The 26573-nt window shown below is 36.5% G+C and overlaps 1 protein-coding gene across 1 annotated transcript in view; it reads left to right on the top strand.

Moving 5' to 3' along the window:
• The window catches only part of LOC117996523 (TOX high mobility group box family member 3), a 40135-nt gene extending 16420 nt beyond the window's left edge, over positions 1–23715 (top strand). Inside the window, 15 exon segments of the mRNA XM_034984585.2 lie at positions 3389–3463; positions 4493–4621; positions 9600–9709; positions 9959–10175; positions 11405–11446; positions 11448–11483; positions 11625–11637; positions 11640–11757; positions 12347–12482; positions 13177–13257; positions 16890–17162; positions 18472–18693; positions 19265–19504; positions 20758–20876; positions 21800–23715. Coding sequence (XP_034840476.1) covers positions 3389–3463; positions 4493–4621; positions 9600–9709; positions 9959–10175; positions 11405–11446; positions 11448–11483; positions 11625–11637; positions 11640–11757; positions 12347–12482; positions 13177–13257; positions 16890–17162; positions 18472–18693; positions 19265–19504; positions 20758–20876; positions 21800–21869 — 1881 coding nt within the window. The 3' untranslated portion in view covers positions 21870–23715.
• Positions 23716–26573: the final 2858 nt, after the last annotated feature.

Consider the following 26573-nt stretch of genomic DNA (forward strand, 5'->3'; position numbering starts at 1 on the left):
TTTATACAATACGCTTATACTCGCACACACATGCTCACACACACGCTCACACACCCACACACACACACACATAAACATAACACTGATTAACATACTAACAAATAGAATTAGATTAGGTATTAGAATAGATTCAGAAACTCTGTAAATAATATTAATTGATAAGGAAAATAAAGGCTTAATAATAATAATAAAAAGGGGACACCCTTAAACCCAGACATGGCGGGGGTTCCCACGACTCTAAGTGTATGGCGTGATTTCTAATACTACTTCGAATAGAATATAAACAAATTAGACTTTATACTTTGACGTTTAATTTTTTATTCCTTCATTACCTGTTATCTCCCAAAGCCACCATGATTCAAACAAACATCTGAAGTCTGAACAAACGTTCCTCCTAGTCTCCTAGTGGGACAAAACGCAGAGAAATTGTCAACCTTTATAAAATAGGGAAGGTCTCGCACGCACAAACGTTCCTTCCTGTGTTGGGGACAATACGAGAAACTTTTAGCTTTTATAAAATAAGGAAGGTCTGGCACGCGCTGGCTCTCTCTCTAATACTCCACACATAATATTATTATACTCGTAACTCGTAAGTTATGTCCGCTACCAGAGTTCAAGAATGCTGCTAATTAATATTTTAATTATTGTGTTCTTGAACTTCGGTCACTTTGTAACTATTGTTGTGTTGTTTGTACACTTATCTTACTTAAAATACAGTGTACTTTATTATTAATAAGTTTTCAACAAATTATTTTGGGAAAATTCCACGGTCGTGAAAAATAGGGAAACTAACTTCGTGCACAAGTTACGTCATTATACTTATATTATTTACCAAATAAGAAAGTAGGTAGGTAAAAAATTTTTTTTAACTCGTACATTAAAACCCCCCGGAAAAAAAATCGAAAACCGTGAATTTGTGGATAGATCACAAAAAATTAAAATGTGCTCACGAAAAAATAATTAGTTTGCTAAATAACATTGCAGAGTTGCACATAAAAGTGTTATATTATTCTATACGATGGTACGGCACCCTTCGTGTGCGAGTCCAACTCGCACTTGGCCGGTTTTTCAAAAATAAACTACCTAGGTTGAAATTATTCCAATATATAAAGAACTTAGTTTTGCAGCAAACTATCCATGTATTAGTCTCAACAAAGTTACGGACTAAAATATTTTAAAACACAATTTAATAAAATTGAACTTAACTATCATGTCGGGAAGTTAACGAGCTTGTTGTGTGGCGATCACGGTTGCTTCGTACAATCAAGTACCCGGCCAAGAAATAAGTATTCCTCGTCCTACAACGTAATAAATTCACATCGAGATGAATTAACCGTTTACCTAGACGTTGATCTCCCATCGTGATTATGTTCAATTACAGGACAACTTCGTTAACTTGACTGTGGAATAGTACTTACTACTTAGGTATAAGTAATTTTTACAAACCATTACTTGTTAGGGAGACAATTATTAAGTTGTTAGTTAGATAGATACTTACTTGAAATTCTAATAATTTTCTGGAAAAGTGGTGATCAAGAATCATTGAACAACAAAATAATGTCTGCTTGGCTTTGGATTCTTGGTTTTGGGATTTACATTTTCTACTTTCCTTTACTTACGTTCAATTACCTACGTTGGAAGTGTGGTCTAGTTGTGACAACGCATATCAATCGATCGCGACTGCTAAGCAACGTTGACCCAAGTTAATAGCTGGATATGTGATTGACTTTGGATTTTTTGGCCTTTTCGTTTCCTTCGTGCTTCGAAAAGCACGGTAAGCCGTCGCTCGCTCGGTCTCGGTATATTATCACTAACATGAAACATCTGATAATAGCTGAAACCTAAGAGTCGAAATCTCTTAATCGAATTGTATGCGGAAGGATTTGAAAACTTGAGAACCCACCGCATCATTATCCCATAAAACTCCTACCTCTACATGATTAATGGAAAGGGGTCACGAATCACGATCCTCAGCAACGAGCAATACCATGCAAAGATAGAGAGAGAAGTGAAATCAAAGAAATGCTATTTCCCTTAAATCTGGCCATCTGTAAAAAAATCACAGAACTCGTTGAGATAGCAATGAACCCTCAATTATTAATTTATTATGTACGCTACTCATCTGCTCTTCTCTAGTTATAAAATGAGGAATGGCATTCCAATACACGCTTGTACCCGCGACTGCATCCGTGTCATATAATTTGTAGCCTATAACACTCGGGGATGATATAGCTATACTTTGATTTTTCATTCGGTTCCACCGAATGTGTTCTGTTCTGTGTTGCCAGAGATAAAATATTTCCCACAAAAAACATAACTTTAAATCTTGTACATAGGTAAATATACCTATAAATCAATTGCCACATGTATGGAAGATCATTACTCGAGAACAACTCGACCGATTTGACCGATTTTTAGGGTTCCATACCTCAAAAGGAAAAAGGAACTCTATAGTATCACTTCGTTGTCTGTCGTGTCTATCGAGAAACCTACAGGGTACTTACGTTGACGTAGAATCATGAAATTTGACAGATAGGTACGTCTTATAGCGCACATATAAAAGGGAAAATCCGAGAAACATGAATTTGTGGTTACATTACAAAAAAAATTACAATGTGTTCATGAACAAATAATTATTAGTATTTTCAACTTTTAAAGTAAGATTACTATACCAAGTGAGGTTTCATATGAAAGGGCTTTACCAGTACATTCTATAACAGTTTTATTTATTTTTATGCATAATAGTTTTTGATTTATCGAAAAAAAACGACTGTAATACGGAACTCCTGGTGCGCGAGTCTGACTCGCGCTTGGCCGGTTTTTTTTGTTGTGTTCGTAACGGATAAGGTTTTTGTGAAAGAATTTTTTGAAAAATCTCAATCGAAATTAAGTAGGCATGTACTTTTAGATTAAAATTGAAATGAAAACTAAAAATAAACTTAGAAATGTTTAAAATATAAGTCAAGATTCCATCCTCAAATCATCCGCACCTTCGTGGGCGCAAAAGGCACTCGAAAATGAACTAAGACATAATTTAATTCCATGGAATTCTGACAGCTAATTAATTTAAGGTGAAATTGAACTTCAGGTGGTGGTCACCCTGTTTTTCATAAAAATAACTCGCCTGATGAAGGCCTGATGAAGGCCTGATGAATGAAAATGGCAACGTCAGAAACCCACCGAATTAAAAATCAGAGTATAGGTAGGTAGTTATATCTAATATCAGTAGAAGATTTTTTCAGAAACGAAACAATAAAGTTGGAAAGATTACCGCCTAGCCCCTACATGCAAACTATTTGTCTGTCTACTTATACATCGGTATAGAATAAGTAGATATAGAGACAGAGAGATGGTTTAGCATAACATAATATTTTGTATGTCTTTTCAGCGGCCAGAAAGCCTTGAATCGCCCCTATCTGCGACTCGCGATACTAAGGCAAGTGTGTACGCTATGAATGATCAGGTTAGTATGATAACTATAAAATTGTATTATTTCACGCACCTAATCATTCCTTACAACTTACAAAATACTTTCCGATTTTACATAATTAGAAGAGAATCTGTTAGATATTTATACTTAGATATAAAAAGCTGTGAGTTAACTCGCGTGCCGGGTTGCGTACAAAATTAATGAAAACCATTAAATTCAAATTTCCTTATTAAAAAATATAATTGAGACCGAATAACAATTACTTTTTGAGACCCAGAGTCAATCCCCTTCATCTGATATATCATGCGGTACGGTGTGAGTGGTGTGACAGACGGATCTCATGACAAAATATGTCCCATATAGACGGGCCAATAAACCAACAAACAAATCGCAGTCTCCGTGTACAATCTTTTGGCAGTTCTGGTGCACATTTTATTCCGGTTTATTTATTCCATTAGGTACAAGTTCGCCCTTGACTGCAATCTCACCTGATGGTAAGTGATGATGCAGTCTAAGATGATAGCGGGCTGACCTGGAAGGGGTATGGGGTATTTAATATGAAATAGCTTATTTTACCCTCTTAGGGGTTGGATTTTCAAAAATCCTTTCTTAGCGGATGTCTACGTCTTAATAGCTACCTGGTACCTGCATGCCAAATTTCAGCCCGATCCGCCAATCCGTCAGTCAGTCATATTTTCCTTTTAGTATATATTAACTGCCGTACACAAAGTCGCTAATCGTTACTTAAGATTGAGTTAAAACGAGACAGATTTATGTGAGAGATATAGCTCTGTCTCGTTTTAACTTAACTCAAGTAACGATTAAACGACTCTGAGTACGGCAGTTAGACTACTATAAACTTATTGTACAAACACCTACCTTCACCACACCACCTTCTCTCATATATTCTCTATCACAATTAAATAACAGATGAGGTACATCTACTATTCCTAACACCGGGTCTCTACCTATAACACCTATTATATGTATATTTCAAGCTTATAGAAACAAAACAAAATCCAACGACTGAAACAAAATGATAAATTAACCATTTTGTTTTAGACTTTTCATACGCCATCTTTTGGAGACGAAGAATTTGACATTCCACTAATGCACGGGCAGCATGCTACGACTGGCGGAAGCCAGAACCCTCACATACAGTATACTCAACTACATCATACAGCGCCACAGGTTTGTATAATACATTATTCCTCAACTTAATACTAATTATAAAAGGTAAGGGTTTGCGGGTAACTTCAGTGCTTCAACGCACGAAGAAACGCGTGACAAGTTATGTTATAGCGCTTAGGACGTTCTAATCTTTAATTTTTAGGGTTCCGTACCTCAAAAGGAATAACGGAACCCTTATAGGATCACTTTGTTGTCTGTCTGTCTGTCTGTCGATCTGTCAAGAAACCTACAGGGTACTTCCCGTTGACCTAGAATCATGAAATTTGGCAGGTAGATAGGTCTATAGCAGACATTCGGGGAAAAATCTGAAAACCGTGAATTTGTGGTTAAATCACACAAAAAAAATTAAATTGTGGTCATGAACTAATAATTAGTATTTTCAAATTTCGAAGTAAGATAACTATATCAAGTGGGGTATCATATGGAAGGTCTTCGCCTGTGCATTCTAAAACAGATTTTTATTTATTTTTATGCATCGTAGTTTAGTTACAATTCTCGTGCTAAATGTCGAAAAAATGCGACTGTAGTACGGAGCCCTCGTTGCGCGAGCCTGACTCGCACTTGGCCGGTTTTGAACTGAGTACCTAGGTACGCGTTCAATCTAAGTTCATAAGTAGTAGTGTATTATCCTCTCAAGCGCCCGCGCCGTTCAGAGCGCTAGGCTAGCTAGCTACTTTTAAATAAGCTAAGAAAAAAATGGTCAAGTGCGAGTCAGACTAGTCCCCCGAGGGTTCCGTAGTTTTAAAGAAACATAATACCCACTAAATAAATTGGTTAAATTGAGAAAATAAAACCAAGTTTATTTGCAAAGATTTACTGCTAATTTAAAACTGAGTTAGATTTATTCTTCGTGTAATCTATTCTTCCTGTAATGTAAATATATAAAAGGAAAAGGTGACTGACTGACTGACTGATCTATCAACGCACAGCTCAAACTACTGGACGGATCGGGGTGAAATTTGGCATGCAGATAGCTAATATGACGTAGACATCCCTAAAATCCGAAGGATTTTTGAAAATTCAGTTCTTAAAGGGTAAAACAGGGGTTGAAATTTGTGTGGTCCACGCGGACGAAGTCGCGAGAATAAGCTAGTGTTTACATAAAGTTCTATCAGTTTTTAGGTTTTCACTTTGCAATCATCAATATTTAAATAGCATATTGTAAATAGCAGAAAATTCTTTATTCCGTTGTTTAGGTAAGTAGCTATAGTTTGCTAGCTATAAGTGATGATTTTAGGAAGTTAGTAATTTTTAGAACAAATTCAAATTCCTTCCAAATCTTATAGATAAGATTATATACAAAAATATAGATCTATATTTTTGTAGGGAGTTCTATTACGAAACGAGTCTTCTATCATCTGCCCCACTTTTTAGATTGCTTTATTGAAATGGAATTGCCTTTGAATGAATTCCGTTAAGAGACTCAGGTCTCGTAGCTATTTTGGATCACTCTTAGAGCTATTTTAAAAATAAAATTTAATGTTGCGATCCCATAACGTTTCTGGTAGGTAGGTATAATCATTAAATTTTATTAATACATCCCGTGACTATATTCTGGGAATTATATTATATGTATATTTACACCCAACAAAACCCTTCTCACTCTGAGAGGAGACCCGGCTCAGTAGTGGGCCGGTAATCGATTGATCATAATGCCGCCCAACACAAACAAACACGCGCGCGCACACACATGCACGCACACACACACACACACACACACATGCACGCACACACACACACACACACACACACACACACACACACACACACACACACACACACACACACACACACACACCCAATAATGGGGTGTAAAGGGAGGTGTAGAAATGACTCTTTTTTGGCCATATAATGTAAACCAATTAGGCAGCATAACATCGTGATTGCTCGATCGGATGACTTTCTTCTAGAGGTTTTATAATGTCACTAACTTACGCCCGCGACTTCGTCCGCGTGGACTACACAAATTTCAAACTATTTTACCCACGAATGACGTCAAAATAGCTATCCGCATGCCTTTCAACTGGATCAGTTCAGTAGTTTAAGCTGTGCGTTGATAGTGTCAGTAAGTCAGTCAGTCGTCAGCTTTTCTTTTTATATAATATACTTATATAAGATTTTGCTCTATTAATAATAATTTATTATCCATCCATATCCATCTGTACTAATATTATAAATGCGAAAGTGTGTCTGTCTGTCTACTAGCTTTTCATGGCCCAACAGTTTAACCGATTTTGATGAAATTTAGTACAGATTTAGCTTACATCCCAGGGAAAGATCCCGGAAGGTCTATTTTTTATCCCGGAAAATTAGAGTTCCCAAGGGTTTTTTAAAAACCTAAATCCACGCGGATGAAGTCGCGTGCATCATCTAGTTCTATATAAAGATGATAATTATGTCCTCACTTTTGAAGTGCATATTTTATTGCATTTGCTAGGTCGTTGTTTCTTTGATCTTTCTAAAGGAACCGCAGTTCGTTCGAGTGTTCCGAGACGGTTGACGTCAAGCGACTAGATTTTTGCTTGAGCCAAGCATTTTGACCGTTTACAATGTTTGCTTGATGCTTGAGGCAAGGCATTTACGTGCTTGAATGTGATTGATGCGACTTTATATTATTTTTGCTTGACGCGAGATTCGGACAGTGTAATTGAGATATTATACCTATATGAGAAAAGTGCCGTTTACTTGATCAAGCTGCTTGATGCGACCGTCAAGCAGCTGGATCAAGTCAAACAAAACTACGTGCTTGACGTCAAGCCGGACCGTCTTGAAAGCCCTTTGACTATTTTATTTCGCTGCACTACAATGCGACAGTAAACTACGTTATATAATACTTCTTACTTACTCTATAATGGGGACTGTTCTGAAGAGTTGTTTGATCTCATTTCACCCTCCTTTTTCTACAACCGCACCGCACGCCACCGCTAACAATTTCACCTTCACCACCTGGGTGTCTGGTGGGTGCACTTCGACCGCCCATTGTGCTAATCCCTTTTCCACGCACATGAAAACTGTGGAATCAATTCCCTTCGGCGGTGTTCCTATTAGCACAGTTTAACGTGCTATTAGATTACAACATGGGGTTATACAAGGGGCGCACCAACAAATTAGTGAAAAGCCGGCAACGCATTGGTGGTTCCTCTGGTAGTTAGGTAGTGCAAATGTTCATGGGCGGCGGTAATCCCTTAACATCAGGTGACCCGCCTGCTCGTTTGCTCGCCATTTTTATTTAAAAAAAACTTTATCATCATCGTCAACTGATAGACGCCCACTGCTGGACATAGGTCTCTTGTAGGGACTTCCACACGCCACGGTCTTGCGCCGCCCGAACCCAGCGGCTCCCTGCGACCCGTCTGATGTCGTCCGTCCACCTAGTAGAGGGTCTTCCAATGCTGCGTTTTCCGCAAAAGTAAAAACCTCATTAAGTAGGTATTTGTAATGTTTAAAATTGCTTAAAATAACCTTTCATGTAACATTCATAGTTACTGCATAACACTTTCCAGAGTTCCAGAGTTATCAAAACTATAATTATTACAGAAGTCGGTTGAAAATGACTCCTCACGCGCCATATTAACTCTATGTGTCAACACTCAACTGTCATGTCAAAAGGGTTCACCGTTCACCTAAAATAAGGACTAAAATCACTAAAATCGTACTTTTGACATGAAATTTGACAATTTGAAGTTAAGTTTACGCTTTAAGTATATAGGTTTTCAAAATATTAATTCCAGTATTCTTCATATCCGTACGGCTTCAACAATCCACACCATTTAACAACAATGTAGTGTTGTTAAATGAACTCAATGATAAACATAAACACAGTCGGAACTCGAAACTTCCCGCGATCGCGATATCAACAGCAAATTAGAATGACACCACAATGACACGGTGGTGTGAACTGTCAACTGTCAACGTAAAGCTTTTTTTAAACTGGTTTTACGGCTCTGGGTTCTAGCTCTTTTGAGCCTATAAACGTAAAGCGTTGCGTTGTGCGATGTTCGTTTGCTACTCTTTGTGCGCATGTGCGCGATTCGTGCATGTTAAACAAAGAGAATGTGCATGTCACATTGTTAGTGTAACAAGGCTCTCTTGGCACTTGAATGACATTGACAGGGGAGCGCTGTTGGAGAACAAAGGCTTAGAATATGGAATACCAGCTGATGCCCGCGACTTAACCGCGTGGATTTACGTTTTTCAAAATCCCGTGGGAACTCTTTGATTTTCCGGGATAAAAAGTAACCTATGTCACTCTTCAGGTCTTTAAATAATTATATTCATTCCAAACTTCAGCCAAATCCGTCCATAGTTTTTGCGTGATTGAGTAACAAACATCCAAACAACCCCACTTTTACATTTATAATAATATATTACCCTCTAACAAATAAACCTGGAATAGCGGTGGAATAGTTATACTCTGTTTTGTCTTTTTCCTTCAAAATAATATGTCAAATTACTGGTGACAGAGAAAGGCAAAACAGAGTATAACTATTCCACCGCTATTCCAGGTTTATTTGTTAGAGGGTAAGGATTCAAACAAGTAGGTACATACCTACAAAGGGGATACTTGACGGCAACGATAGTTCCGATTTTCGCCACGCGCCAAGATAGCCTTGTCGCACTGTAAATTATTTGGCTATTAAAGTCAAAATATCCTTCCTTTGCTTCCTTCTCTCGATGCGAAGCAAAATGCAAATTCCGGGTTCCGGATTAATGGTCTGTGGCATTGATTGCAAATTAGGTTGCTAGAACCTAGAGCCGTAAAACCGTTTTTAAAAAATGGTAAAAATTCAAATGAGAAAAAGGAAAGAATTCAAGAAAATCAAAGACCAAAGAATTGCAAAGAATTTGAATTCGAAATGTAGGATCGTCATGTTAATCGTATATAATATGTTAATTGTTGAGTAATTAATGTATCATATAATTTGTTTAAACCTATTTTAACGATAACATTTTGACCGGTTTTGCTCTTTCATCGTAGGTTGGTATGATGAATCCTGCACAAGACGGATTAGCTCCGCCAGGTGGAGCGCCGTCTTATCAACAACCTTTATATTTACAAGAACCGCACACGCCAGTCACATTGCACAGGTATATTTCGTTACCTATTTATTTAAGGTACATTAAAGATATTTTCCGTTATTTATGTTTTCATCTTAGAATAAATAAAGCCACAACAACCTTTGCACCTAATCACATTTAAAAATAGGTAATTCAAAGCAACAAAAAACCAAATATAACAGGTTCATTTAATACAAGCTACTTGATTATCATTAAATAACTACAAAACTACACAAAGGGGGTTGGTATTGTGATGTTTAAAAATGAATTTCCTTGCAGTAACGCAGCAGCCCCGGCAGGCAATTATATGATCCAACAACAGCCGGGTGGACAACAGCAACTGCTTATGCTACAGCCTACACAAGTGATGAGTGGACCTCCTACACCAAGCACTCCCACCCAACCTGGCCCAGTGTATGGCTCTCCTCAAAGAGCATCACCGCCAGGCACTACAAGTGATGATTCAGATGATAGTGTACCATCCCATCATTCTCAGGTAAATATGGACATTACTTTATTAAACAGCTTTGTTTAATTGCCGGTATACTGTTAAATATAGAAGGTAGGGTGCAGGTGTTAACGGGTGACAGTGGGCATAAAATGAAGGAATTCAATGTTGCTATCTATCATCCTTCCACAATCCACACCCTACCTCACAAGCCCTCTCAGTTAAGTGCTTCACCTATAGCTTCTAGTTTCAATATTATATTTTTAATATTACTATACAACCTTGTGAATAAAATGTGTTTAATTTAATACCATTCCTATAATTTATGAATAACTATTTGAAAAAGAGAATGAAATAATGGATGTGAATTTACCTTCTACCTATTTTGCTTATATTAGTTACTAGATGGTGCCCGCAACTTCGTCCGTGTGGATTTAGATTTATAGAAATAATGTGGAAACTCTTCAATTTTCCAGGATAAAAAGTAGCCATGTCCCTTCCCCCAGGATGCAAGCTATCTCGGTACCAAATTTCATTCAAAATCGGTTGAAACGGATGGGCCGTGAAAAGCTAGCAGACAGAACACACACCTTCGCATTTATAATATTAGTATGGATTAGTTTGGATTACTGCATCACTGCTTTTGTTCTCTGTGGTGTAGAATAAAAGTGTATTCATTCATATATTTGTAATTCCTAATTTAATAGATACTCAATTAGGTAATTGGACTAATTCTTAGGGCCGCAGTCAGAGTCGCTTAATCGTTACTTAAGGCATAAATTAGTATGGATAAGGAATGCCTTAACTAACGATTAAGCGATTCTGAGTATGGTTGTATGTGTTAAGTTTTATTCAAATAATCAAAAATCTAGATAAAATTATAGCATGAAAAAATAAAAATCTCCATAAAAAGTATTTTTTTACATGTACTTGATTGTGAATCAATATTAAGTATAACTGAGAACAAAATTATAATTTATTAGTAAATTATGTGTACAATATACATACTTATCCCAATTAAAATATAAAATTATAAACCAAGTACCTACCTATGCTATTTTCTAGGCAGGTACCTAAGAATTGTAGAACTTTTACTACACTCCATTATTTTATTTTTATACTTAAGTAGTAGGTATAGTTATCACTTTAATTTTTTCGCTCCTTTTTTGCTATAAAAAGTTCATTGGCATATACATTTCTTCATGTTTTTTTGTAGTTTCATTGATCTTTTAAAATTATTTATGAAATATTGTTTTCAACTCGTTGTTTGTTGGTAGTTGCCTGGTGATGCGGAAAGCCTTCTGCCGATCCATTATTGCCTCAGCGAGCCGGCAGCAACAAACTACGATTCATCAGGTATAGGCAAAATTTATTAGTTAATGTACTTACTTCTATGAATATTCACTAAATCGTGGTCTATAGATATGTATTGCCAATGAACTATTGTCATGAAGAATTATTACTTTGAAAGCAAATAAAATTAATATTGTTACATAGATGGGTGTGAGCAACTGGGAGTGAAAAGGTCATCTCCAGAACCGATGGACAACGGAATGAACCGTGGACAGATGCAGAAGAAACTAAAGTTCAGAAAAAAAAGAAAAAAACGGGATCCAAATGAACCACAAAAGTAAGAATTTCAAACAAAGATAAGCCTTGGGTAAAAGTATTAGTCATAATCAGTAGCGTGCAGGTCATAGAGGCATAAATGCTTACCCCAGTTGTAATAGCTCAATGCATATTTTTCATTATGACCTACCAGTGAACAGGTTCCTACTTAACTAGTGCCTACCCTGGCTTCAAACCCTGTGCACGCCACTGGTCATAATGATGTACATAATAACATAATAAATAATTCAAAGCATCAGGCTGTTTAAAATGCTAATGAAAAAATACTTTTGACCAAAGTTGCTACATTTTATGTTGTAGTTAACACTCATTCAGTTCAGTAGTATGTCATTAATATGAGAATGTATGGTTTAGGATAGGACTCCAGCAAATAAACCTGGTTTCAGCTGGAGTCTACAGTTATAATGTGGATAAATTTTTATTTTTATAATTTTGAATAATAAAAAAGTTCCTACTACTCATTTCACCCAGTGAAAACGCGTTCAGTCAGAACTAGTTTTTACTAGGTAAAATTTAAACTGAACATGAGTTTAATTATAACATATTTCGACTTTGTATGATAATGAAATTGTCTTGATGCCCTTTTCCAGACCTGTGTCAGCATATGCCCTATTTTTCCGTGACACACAAGCAGCAATAAAAGGGCAAAATCCAAATGCAAGTTTTGGAGAAGTCTCTAAAATCGTAGCATCAATGTGGGATGGCTTAGATTCAGAACATAAAAGTGTAAGTGTACCTATCTGGTTTGTTGTACCCACTAAAATGGGAGATTAATTTGTTTCCATAGGTTTCCAAGGTTCAACAGGGTTGAAACATACCGTATTTCGCAGGGTTAAATGTTTACTATTTAGAGTAAGTTAGTTAAACTATAGTCCGCGACACGGTGAGATGGTAATCGGTAATCGGGGTATGAGGAACCAGCACGTCACCCGTGCTCGCCCACACCGGCTCAGTGCGGGTGCTGTGCGGGTGTGCGGGGCGTTCCCTCCCCGATTGCCATCTCGACCTGTTGCGTACTATAATGGAGGTTCAAAGTTCATCTAATTGCTAATATTGTTTGAATGATAACTGTTTGGATGTGTTATTTTTTTAATTCTGATTTTGGTTAAATAGGCATTAAAAGAACATGTTTTGTATTGATTTTCTTATATCATTACTAGCTGATGCCCGCGACTTCGTCCGCGTGGATTTACATTTTTGAAAATCCCGCGGGAACTCTTCGATTATCCGGGATATAAAGTAGCCTATGTGTTAATCCAGGGTATAATCTATCTCCATTCCAAATTTCATCCAAATCCGTTCAGCCGTTTTTGCGTGATTGAGTAACAAACATCCACACTTTCACATTTATAATATTATAGTAGGATTATACCTATTTAACCAAATGTTTCATACATGTTACAAATATTTTTCCCCTCAGGTTTACAAACAGAAAACAGAGGTTGCCAAAAAAGAATACTTAAAAGCACTAGCAGCGTATCGAGCAAGTTTAGTATCAAAGGTAAGTTTCCACAGTTCAATAATGCAAATGTATAGTATTAATTATTTATATTAGGTCCTTCTTAAAAAAACCAGCCAAGTGCGAGTCAGGCTTGCGCAACAAGGATTCCGTACTACAGTCGTATTTTTTCGACATTTTGCACGATAATTCAAAAACTATAATGCATAAAAATCTGTTTTAGAATGAACAGGGGTAGACCGTGTCATAATATGATACCCCACTTGATATAGTTATCTGACTTCGAAAGTTGAAAATACTAATTATTAGTTTATGACCACAATTTAATGTTTTTTGTGTAATGTAACCACAAATTCACGGTTTTCAGATTTGACCCCAAATGTCAGTCAACGGGAAGTACCGTGTAGGTTTCTTGACAGACCGACAGACAGACAGACAACAAAGTGATCCTATAAGGGTTCCGTTTTTCCTTTTGAGGTACGGAACCTTACATAAAATATGTATCTGATAGTGGTACAGCACACACTGACTAGTATACTATATTACCAAGACAGGGTCGAATTTGATTATCAAAATAATAACCCACCTAGGCTATATATTTATATATATACTAGCTTATGCTCGCGACTTCATGCGCATGGACTACACAAATTTCAAACCCCTATTTCAACCCCTTAGTGGTTGAATTTTCAAAAATCATTTCTTAGCGGATGCCTACGTCATAATAGCTATCTGCATGCCAAATTTCAGCCCGATCCGTCTAGTAGTTTGAGCTGTGCGTTGATAGATCAGTCAGTCACCTTTTCCTTTTATATATTTAGACTAGCTGATCCCCGCGGCTTCGCCCGCGTAGATTTAGGTTTTTAAAGATCCCGTATAGCCTATGTCACTCAGGAATAATGTAGCTTTCTACTGGTGAAAGAATTTTTAAAATCGGTTCAGTAGTTCTAAAGATTACCCCCTACAAACAAACTTAACGACATTACCTCTTTATATAATATGCAGCAGAAATCGTAATATTTTAATTTCGCCATAACTTCAAAACCAAACGTCCAATTTTAATCATTCAAAGACCAAATATTATCTCCATAACTGTTCTTAGTGATGAAATCATTTATTTTGATAAGGATTAATAGCATGAGTAAAATAAACGCGTTTAAATGTAGTCCAAAAAAAATTCAAGATTTTTAAATAAAAAATGGTTGCTGTGCCTCACTCGACATAGATGGGTATAGTGTGTCGCGGACTTTTTTGTAGATATTTATAAGATCTACAATTAATTAGAACATTTTATGGTTCTATCTTTTATAGTTTAGGCAGCGTACGCAAAATAAGTAACTTTTCTGGTTGATTTTTTACACCTTGTGTCCGAAAAACCCAAATATCTTACGGAACCCTATTTTTTTCCAAAATAAAATATAGCCTATGTTACTCGTGGATAATGTAGCTTTCGAATGGTGAAAGAATTTTTAAAATCGGTCCAGTAGTTTTTGAGCCTATTCAGTACAAACAAACAAACAAAGTTTTCCTCTTTATAATATTAGTGTAGATATAAGTAGAATATTATTATAATGTGAATATTATTATAATGAGAAAGAACATTATGAAAATGTCCCGCCATATTTTGATAATTTTCTCGGATATTGTAGACATGTATAAACTTTGTTTAAAAGCTTTAAGCCTATATTACATTTGCGAAAGTAGGAAAGGGACAAATTTTAAAAGCTAATAAAAAACTTGTGGCCGTTTAGACACGTCCTAAAAAATATAAAGCATTTTCGAATACCTAGTTTTCCAGCATAACTTAGCTAGAGCAAGTCTGTCTACGTTCTCCCACCATAACTTAAATTCTTTTCCGGGTGGTACCTACGAAGAACTATTGCCCATTGTGAAATTAATAAATCTGATAAATTATTTTAATAAACATTACGACAGACTATCCCTGGGAAAGCGCGAAAATAACCTTGCTTTGCAGATGCTTAGCAGACGAAAACCTTTCCAATTTAATGTCACAAGTACGATTTTAGTCTTTAATTTAAAGGCGAACCGTACTTTTGACATGACAGTTCACCCATAGAGTTAAAATTGCGCGTGAGAAGTCATTTTGTACGGACTTAGCCGTCGCGAATGTAATTATTACTTCGGAAATGTATTATTGGCTTATTCTAAACTTATCTACAGAAAGGCCAACAAAACGGCTACGACACGCGTTACAATCGAACCAACCTACCTCCAAGACTGCCAACCTGAATCGAGATTACAAATTGGTCTGTAGAGAAGTGGCGCACTTGCGCAGCTAGTTGCGCAGGGACGCCTCAATTTTAAAGATGGCAACTGGAGGGAGGTAAAGTCATTGACTTATGTGTCTAGCGTCGATACCGGATACTTGTTGGTTCACAGAGTGCCAACTGCCAGTACATTGATTCGGGCTTTGTGTTGTTCCGTATTCGTATTTATAATAATAATTTATTCTCGGTGTTATTATTAAATGCATTAGCAATTTAAATAGTTAATCGTCTAATAAATCATTTAATCAAATAAAGTCTTACGAAAATAGTGATCTTAGTTACAAATATAAACCGGTAAGCTTTCAATTATTTTAAAAGCATGGACATAAGCTTCTCCGTGTTTAAAAGATTATTCTATATAGTGTAAACTGTAAACGATTGTCATTCGTTTTAAAATAGGGCAGAATAGAATCATACTAATAAACTGAGCTGATTCCTAGTTCCATGGAATCATATTATTAAATTCATAATATGTACTTAAATAAATGAAAAATAAATAAACAAGTAGGTTATCAATCTATCTGTAATCTGTCGATAAGTTACTTAGCAACGTAATTGTCAAAAAATACTACAATTTTTGACAAAATTACAAAGTAACTAGTCGAACAGAGGCGAGTAATTTCTTGCATTATATCCATACTAATATTTTAAATTCTAAAGTGTCTGTTTGTCTGCTACCTTTTCTTGGCCTATTTGTTAACCGATTTTGATGAAATTTGATACAGAGTATCTTGAAAAATAAAAGAGTTCCCACAGGATTTTAAAAACCTAAATCCTCGTAGACTAAGTCACCAGCATGATATATTATACATATTATATCTAAATATATAAAAGGAAAAGGTGACTGACTGACTAATTGACTGACCTGACTGACTGACTGACTGACTGACTGATCTATCAACGCACAGCTCAAACTACTAGACGGATCGGATTGAAATTTGGCATGCAGATAGCTATTATGACATAGGCATCCGCTAAGAAACGATTTTAAAAAATTCAAGCCCCCAAGGGGGTGAAATAGGGGTTTTAAATTTGTGTAGTCCACGCAGATGGAGTCGCGAGCATAAGCTAGTGTAATACAAAATGTTACTAAGTTTTCGAAAATGGCTCAAACAATTTAGATGTGTATTTAGATACATGTTGTATAGAAGCAGGCGTTACTTTGCGGAAGTCCATGATATACAACGAACCAAAAGCTTCATTTGCTTTTGGTTCGTTGTATATTTAGATACATGTTTTACTCTCTGAGTTTATCTAGATAGTTATCTCTGAGGAAATTCATACACACAAAAAAAAACTGAATACACAGTAGCATATTGAATTTACTACTACTACTATACTATACTAGGATAAAATATTTAACAAAATGTTTTTATTTCTCTTTAGGGGGGAGAACAAGAAAATCAAGTAATGTATAATCACGGAAATTCTAACGCAAATTATGGAAATTATTATCAAGGCCAAGCTTATGGAAACGGGCACTCGCCCCAAAGTTATGTCCCGAACTCAACACCGCAGGGATATTCACCTCAGACATTCCCAGGAGGTCAATCTCAGCCTTCCTACGCAGGAGCCCCACCTCAAAGCTATCCTCCCAACAATCAGCAGACGCCTCAAAACTATCAGGGAAATATGGGGCACAATTCTCAGACATATCAAGTATGTTCTTTGTATTTTTCTAAATTATTATAATAATAGATTGAATGTTTTTTTTTTTTGTGTATTTAAAAACCACTGTACCAATTTAGATTTACCAACTCTAAGGCTGCCTGTCCACATATGGGGAGAAGAGAGGAGCATAGCAGAGCTGTGCAAATATTAACCAATAGAATTGCATAAAACCGCTCTTCAGTGGACAAGGATTTGTGAACTAGTTTTATAAAAACCTTACATTTTAACGCAGAGCAGGGAAGACAATCTGGTGACAGACGGACAGTGGAGTCTTAGTAATAGTGTGCCGTTTTACCCTTTGGGTACGGAACCCTAAAAATGTAAAGGAAACTGTATTTTATGACCTAGTAATATTATATTATACCTAGTAACATTTTTTTTTTCATTTTTTTTTTGTTATGTTTTCTATGGATAAGGTTGGGTAAGTTTTACCCTATTTCATATTATGTACAATTTAAGAAGACTCTGTACTGTATTTGTAAACGCTGAAAATGCTCGACTTTTTTTCTAAAAATATGAAAATCAAAACTTCGGTCACGATAAGTCAGGTTTCACAAACGAATCTGTAATCAATCGAAGCTCCAGATTTACACCAAAACCAGAATTCCGGAGTTCAAGCCCTCGTCTCAACTCTCAAGTATGCTGGTTTCCTCACGATGTTTACCTTCACTGTTACTGTTTAAAACACACATAACTCTGAAAAGTTAGTGGTGCATGCCCGGGATTGAAGCCCATAGCCTCCAACTAGGAGGTTGACATCTTAGCTACTAGAATATTTTTATTTTGACTGTAGGGTATAGATTCAATATTTTATTTGTCTGGTGGAAGGCTTCGGCCGTGGCCAGTTGCCAGCAAGTGATTTAGCATTCCGTAACAGTGCTGTTTAGAAAACAGTAAGGGGAATGGGTTTTTATTTTATTTTTATTTTTTACTTAAGGGGAATGGGTTAATAAAACTGCCATAATCCATCCAAGTTAGCTCCCTTCCATCTTAGACTGCATTCACTTAAGGTACCACTGTAATAATATGAAATTGCGGTCAAGGGTTAACTTGTAATCAAAAAAAATACCATAACCCTTCCAGGTTAGTATGAGTTTAGGTGCAAACTATGATAGAACATAAAACTATCATCATCACAACCTATCGCCGGCCCACTAAAGAGCAATGGTATCGTTTCAGAATGAGAAGGGCTTAGGCCACTGTCCACCATGCTGCGAGTACCGCACTTGGCCCGCGTGGTGGACTATGGCGTACGATGATAAAACTATACCAAAGACTAATTTCCATGCTTTCGTAGGGTGTGCCAGGCCAGTCCCCTCAAGGGTATCAAGTAAACACCACAGCAAGTCCACAGGCATGTCAGCCCAACATGGCACAGTCTCCGAGAAACTATCAACCACCACAATCCCCAAACTATGCTGCAAACTCTGGGCTCTCACCACCAGGATATAGACAAGTGCAATCCCAATCGCCTCCTGTGCAATCTGTGCATGCCATGCAGTATCATCACTCACAACAGGTACAAATAAGGGCAGAAACACTTTTGCTACTTGCAATGCACATGTGTTAAGTTGAGTCAAACAAAATTGTACTAATGAAAAACATGGGAAAATGTATCTGTCTGTCTGCTTACTAGCTTTTCACGACCCATCCGGTCAACCGATTTTGACGAAATTTCGTACAGTACAGCAAAGCCACTGGATTTATGAAAAACCTAAACGGCACGCGGGTGAAGTCGCGGGCATCATCTAGTCACACTATCACACTAATATTGTAAAGGCGAACGTTTGTATGTTTGTTACTCTTTCACGCAAAAACTACTACGTTACATATCAAGAATCTATAATATACTAAAATAAAATAAAATAAAATAAATACTGCCGAATCCATCCGGCTGAAATTTGGAATGGAGATAGATTATACCCTGAATTAACATTTAACACATATACCGGAAAACTAAAAGAGTTCCTACGGGATTTTTTATGAGCCTATATCCACGCGAATGAAGTCGCGGGTATCAGCTAGTATAATATAAATTTTGCAATGATTGCAATAAGAGATAAAAATTTCAAATACTAAATATTTGTTAGATGCAACAAGCTCATCAAGTGCATCAGTATCAGCAGCAGCAGCAACATCAACACCAACACCAGCAGCAGCCGCAGCAGCAGCAGTTGCAGCACCAGCAGCAACCGCAACAACCCCTGCTGCACCCACAGCAGCAGCAGAGCCAACCACCCCAACAGCAGCCCCAGAACCCGACTTTAAACAGTGAACATCCAACTTCCAATAGCACTGGTAATTCAGGAATGCCACATAAATCGCCAGAGGTACCTATGAACTCTTTTTTCATATTGTTGATGAGCAATAAAAAACAGCCATGTGCGAGTCAGACTCGCGCACTGAGGGTTCCGTACTACAGTCATATTTTTTCGACATTGCACGATAAATCAAAAACTATTATGCATAAAAATAAATAAAAATCTGTTTTAGAATGCACAAGTGAAGCTCTTTCATATGATACCCCACTTGATATAGTTTCCTTACTTCGAAAATTGAAAATACTAATTATTACCACAAATTTACAGTTTTCAGATTTTTCCCCGAATGACTGCTATAAGACCTACCTACCTGCCAAATTTCATGATTCTAGGTCAACGGGAAGTACCCTGTAGGTTTCTTGACAGACCAACAGACAGACAGACAACAAAGTGATCCTATAACGGTTCCGTTTTTCCTTTTGCTGGTACGGAACCCTAAAAAGTAGCTGAAAATTTGAGGAGATGGTAAACAAAATGGTGTAATGGCACAAAATAAAATTTTGCAGGTGAAGCAAAAAACTAAATAAAATCTGGTAACCGTAAGACTACTGAAATTATACAGTTTTGATCGAAATCACAAACTATGGACACAGTTTTAGGCCATTTTGCCTGGAAATGAATTCAGATTTGCATTCAGTTGGCCAAAATCGCCCGGAGTAAAGAAAAACCTATCACGCCACTTTGATCGCCAACTCTTCTATTATAAACTTCAACTCAACAGTCATGGAATTGACTAAAATCCAATATTAGTTCAAACCCTATGCGGCCTCACCATCTGTTCAAACCTTTATGTTTTATCATCATGATCAACCCATCGCCGGCTCACTACAGAGCACGGGTCGGGTCTCCTCTCAGAGTGAGAAGGGTTTTGGCCATAGTCTACCACGCTGGCCAAGTGCGGATTGGCAGACTTCACACACCTTTGAAAACATTATGCAGAACTCTCAGGCATGCAGGTTTCCTCACGATGTTTTCCTTTACCGTTCAAGCAAGTGATATTTTAATTACTTAAAAACGCATATAACTCCGAAAAGTTAGAGGTGCTTGCCCGGGATCGAACCCCCCACCCCCGATTGGAAGGCGGACGTCCTAACAACTAGACTACTACAGCTTTATGTTTTATACTAAGTCGGAAAAGCGGATTCGGTATTAGACATGCAAAATTTATTACACCCATTTGTATGTTAAAACATACATACTTTTTAGAAGAGTCATCACATTATCAAAAATTTGTAATAGTGAAAAATGTTAAAAAATTTCAGCAAAACGAAAATCGAAGTACACCATCGTGTATCCGTCAGGGCTGCACCAATCCTGCTATAGCCAATAGTGAATGGGAGGATGAATATTGTTCCAATGAGTGTGTGGTCAGTCATTGCAGGTATACAAATTATAGAGCTATTTTTATTGATATGCTTTTCATCTCTTTTTTCGTAACGGACTTAAACAAATTACATATAAATTCTCGAGGAACATGTAAGTGAAGTACTTGAAAGGGCGCTTACCACTTAAAGTTAGATTTTTATTTGTTAAATGCGTTAAGTACGCTCTTAAGTGCCTTGACTGACTGCTTGTTAGTCCTCTGCAATCGCCGGGTTTGTACGGCGGATTGTTTACCCTTGCTCAATGGCAAAGAACATGCCGCTCAGTGTATGCTGACCCTAAGGCTGAGATCTGTAGAGCGCACTTTGACTTTGCTCAGTCTTAAGACACTGTTTAAACGAGACAGCGTTATATTGCTGGCATAAATCTGTCTTGTTTGAACTGAAACTTAACCCTGAGTAAAGTTACTTAGGGTAACTGAATCTATAGATTTCAGCCTGAGTCTTACAATGAAAAATCTTAGCTGGCTGACGTTTAGTAATCGCAGTACTTCTAATCTGCTCACTCTTCCATTACTGACTAAAATATACAGTTATATAATCATCTTCTTTCTTAAACGGCTGTTTAACGATCCCGACAACCGCAATGGTGCCGTGGTCCTTAAGCGGGAGAATCTGGATTCGATCCCCAGCAGGGACTATTTGAAATTTATATTTTCTAAATTGGCTTAATTTCAAATAGTCCCTGCTGGGGCTATTTGAAATTTATATTTTCTAAATTGGCTTAGGTCTAGGAAAAAGTAGTGCCATCAAGCAATATAGCGTTTTGGTATGCCGCGTGAAACCGTTCCTACAGCCCGCTTTTATCTTAGAATTAAGACTGTTTTATCTCTTAACACCAGGTGAGATTGCAGTTAAGAGCTAAATAAGTTTTACTTTCAATAATAATTTTTGGAATTGACATTTTCTTAAATTGTTTCAGAGATGTATTCAGCTCATGGGTAGCTTCGAATACAAATAATCAAATGCAAAACTTCTCTGCAGTTAAATAAAATGGTAACATATCAAACTGATTGATTGAATTGTGAAAATCTTTGGATTGTGTAAAAAAATCTTAGCATAATAATTTGCCTTGTTATCGTTATTTATTAACTCAATTTATAATACAAGTTATATAATTATGATCACATTCTGTAATAAGATCATGATCGGGGAGATGAATTACTTTGTTCCAATGACTAAATATCTTTATTTTCGTACTAATATTTTTTTAATATATAAATAAAATATTGGAGTGCCTTGCCAAATAAAAAAAACACATGGACAGTTATGAATGGTATTAAGAAACACTTGGAAAAAAGATAAAAAGAATGGATAAGTGTTACAGTATTCAGTAACCAAGTAATCTTCTCCCAATTTCTACTAGTTTGGTTTATCTGTACTTTAAATTGTTATGTTTGAAATAAAGAATATTTTTAAAATTCAGTGTTTTGACTTAAGATTGAAAAGTTACTACTTTGCATTTTAATGTTCATACAGATAATATTTAAGTGATTTTTAACTGGATTTTATTTAGTACAGGAAAAAAATATTAAATAAAATATGATATTAATTTCAGTTTAGTTTAACAGTCAAGATCTTTTGATTTGTTAATATTACACTATGTTTCGCCTTAAAAACTATTAATGATATTAATTTTAATGATATGTAATTAATAAATAAACTCGTTAACGTTATACTTACTATTACGATGTTTGTCGAAAAAACTATCCGATGTATTTTTTTTACTAGTGCGTCATTAACCGTTAGGTTGCTTGGTGCGTATAAACGTCACGCATGCATACAGCGTACCCTAAACGGCGTTCTAAATTGGGTATTTGCCCATATCAGAAATAAATTATTTCTCAGTAATTATTAAATAGTTGGTCTTCCAAAATACGTAAAATCCACGTCCTTTGATAGTTTTAAGTGTAATAACCATTTTAAAATTATCAATTAAACTAAAAAAGTACGCCATTATGATGTGACGTTACATACCATTATTTCGTAGAATCTCGTATACTAAACGCGCGTTGAGATGTTTGATAAAAGTTACAGATTTGACTAGTTGTCAAATAGCGTATTCTAATATGATATTACGTAGTGCGCACCAAGCAACCCGGCTTACTATTTCTATCACAGATCTGTCATTTCTATAGTAATCGACTGTGAAACTATCAGATGTAATTTTTTTATAACGCGTCATTAAGCGTGTTAAAGGTAGGTTCCTTAGTGCGTATAAACGTAACACATAAACAAAGGTACGCTAAACGCAGCTCTAAATTCTAATATGAAACTAAAAAGTGTATAGTTCTAGTATGGCATTAAGTAGTGCGAACCAAACAACCTGGCTCACTGTATTTTATTCGACTTGCGTTTGTATGTTGCGTGTACGTGCTCCGAACATGCATACCAAGGGACTTCTGCCTTAAAGGAAAAAATATAATATGTAGTGATTATGAGTCTAAACTCTACTAGTAGATGTAGGTAACAATATAAATATTTCCTATACTGTTTATTCCTATGTTAACTCAAATGTATTCTTAACGGCAATATCAACTTATTCCTTTAGAAGTTGTGCTTAGCATAGGATATAGCTGGACCAAAATTTCCTTTAAATTCAAAACAATGATACTAGTGTATGAATAATTTACAAGTGTAAATAAACCCTTGCAATAATAGTATTAGTGGTAGTTAAGGTAAAATAATTATGTTATAATTACTTCACGTAATCCTTAGATAAGTATTCTCAGTAGACTACTTAGATACTTCTGAAATGAAATATCTTTATGTATTGTAAAATAAATGTGTAAAAAATGTAACTAGAACAATTATTTCATTAAATTTCCTAAGCAGTAATGGCTTATTTCTTTGGATTTATTTATCCTTAGTTCAGGTTACAGTAGAAACGAGCATAGAAATATGAAGTACAGTATGTGGCAGAAAACAATGTATGTCGACCTTTAGAAGGAGATAGCGGTTTGGTAAAGATTGTCTCTGTTGTTGAGACCGACAAAACAAAATACAACGCTCTACAAAGCCGAAATGTCTTTCTAAAGGTCTGTGTACATTGTACATACACCAAAAAGTTTTTCGCAAACGTTACATGGAATTAGGTGCTCCCAGGTTAATGAATAATCTACTATATAGTTATACAGGGTGTAACCAGAACGCTGGCAAAAATGAAGACAGGTGATAGTACTGATGATGATACCACAAAAAAATTCTATAATTTTGTAAAAGTTTACGATATATTGCAAATAAAACATCTTCTGACTGACGCTAGAAGTCAACGAACGTTGCGTAAATAGGCCACTCGGAGTCAATGACGCGTTGTAGGCGGGGCATTGACCCGAGTTTTGCACGCTATAGATTGCGGGTTTGAAAAATACTAAAACTACAAAATGGGGCAAATGGTTATTGGTATTGGATTGTGTTTAGGTAGTATAACAATAACGCTAAGTTTTTGCTAGTGTTCTGGTTACACCTGTATAAAGGGAAAAATTGACTGACTGATCTATCAAAGCACAGTTAAAACTACTGGACGAATTGGGCTGAAATTTTGCATGCAGATAGCTACTATGATGCAGACATCCGCTAAGAAAGGATTTTTGCAAATTCAACCCCTAAGGCTTTGAAATTCGTGTAGTCCACCCAAACGAAGTCATGAGTATAAGCTAGTTTGCAATACAAATCTAAAGATTTTTTATAGATATCATTTGTGCCAATTATTTTCGACACAATATTTGACGTTTCTAAAGTTACCCGTGACCACTGGACACTAGGCGGCCGCTAGCCGTAGACCGAGTAAAAAATCTAGACAAAGGACTGTTTGCTTTCTCATTCACACTAAAAAGAGAGCACAGATAAAGTTACTAATGTGATAAACAGAGACGCAGCTAACCTATTTTTTGACCCTTATCGTGTAACCGATTTTTTTCAAGGACCACAACTTTAGTTGCAAAATAAACTTTGAGAATTCGTGGCGTCATTGTATTTCTAATTAACTAGTTATTTACTTGTTTTCACATAAAAAACGTTTAATACAAATATTGTTGATCGGTTAATACAAATATGGACTACTAAACAATGGTAATTGTCGTGTTATTCATCGTAACGTCGTGCTATCGCTATCTCAGACGCGGTTACACAGTACTTTAATCTAGCTTTTTCACTCAGTCTACGCCGCTAGCGGTACTTTGAAAAAAAATTCAAAAAACAACGATATGATTAGTAAAATAGGTAGGTACAGTGTACAGTGCATGGACGTACTATAATGGTACAGTGCGACAAGATCTGTGGCGACAAGGCTCTCTTGGCACTTGAATGACATTAACAGGGGGGCGCTGTTGGAAAACAAAAGCTAAGAATCTCAGAACAAGGACTATTAGAATAAGCCATGTAGGCAACATCGTCTTGTACATCAGTGCAACACCTCGAACAGGTAATTATTCTTCCAAGATACAGAGGATATTAGGTATAACAGTGACACGTAGGTATTTTGTAAGCTTTTTAAAGTTTTTTTTAACTGGCAATATTATTACAGTACGCGGCTGAAAGAATATTATATCTGTGTATATTATGCAGAATCTTGGATGTGCAGAATATTATGCTTAGTATATGACATATTATGTGTATATAGTAGTACTTCCAACTTCTTTGGTATATCAGCCTAGAATGACATAATTCGGGTTTGTAGAGCGTTGTCTCTTTCACTCATACCTATATGACGTTTTGTCGGTCTCAACGACAGAGACAGAGCTCTACAAATTTGCTATCTCCTTCTTTCGGCCGCGTACTGTTGGAAAATGGAATGCTCAGAAAAATGACGATATGGAATGGAATTATAGCGCTTGATACACATGCTAGTAGCTCGCACAAAAGCATGCCAGCTACTAGCAAGAACGAGCTACTAGCATGTGTATCAAGGTTCTGCCAGTAGATCGCACGGCGCGCCGTGCGAAAAAAATCAAACGCCGCGGCATTTGACTTTTCCCCTATAGGGGAAGTTCGACGGGGGACTCGCATGCCAGCTACAAGCACGCGAAACACGTCGTAACGTGTTTGCTAGTAACTCATCGTACGCACACTACTACCTACACACACGTACACGTACTACTTAGTTTTGTGTTTGTTCTTTTTTTACCTTGGTTTTTTTTGATAAAACATAATGGCTCGTTGGGGCGACGAGAAGACGTTATTATTTAACTATTTCACTTTACCGTGAACAACCATGTTTGTGGAATGCTTCTTCTCCGCTTTATAAAATAAAATTGCGCGTGAGAATGCATATCAATTTTTATTCGAGCAAATGAACGATCACACTTTAAGTATAAAATAAAATTAATAAAAACAAAAATCAAAAATTTAAGTAGCACGTAGAACTATCACGCACCGACATTCTGCTAGTAGCTGGCATGCCAGCCTGCCAGCTACTAGCATGCCATTAACTAGCATAACGCATGTGTATCACGGGCATATGGGCATATGGATGGGTGGGATGGAATCAAAGATTTTTTAATTCAATTCAATTCAATTCCCAATTATTGGCTTTTAGGTGTGCCAGCTGGGCACAGAGTGTTTCGCCAGTGTCACGTTTATGGAGAAGGCACGAAGGAGATTGTTCGGTGAGAGCTGTTGTACAGTTAAATTTTGAATATCTACAAAATAGTTAAAATTTTTTTTTTTTTGGTAGTTTGTTAGTTTGTTAGTCCTTA

This window comes from Maniola hyperantus, chromosome 3 (genome assembly GCF_902806685.2).
Source record: "Maniola hyperantus chromosome 3, iAphHyp1.2, whole genome shotgun sequence".
Taxonomy (NCBI): Eukaryota; Metazoa; Arthropoda; class Insecta; order Lepidoptera; family Nymphalidae; genus Maniola; species Maniola hyperantus.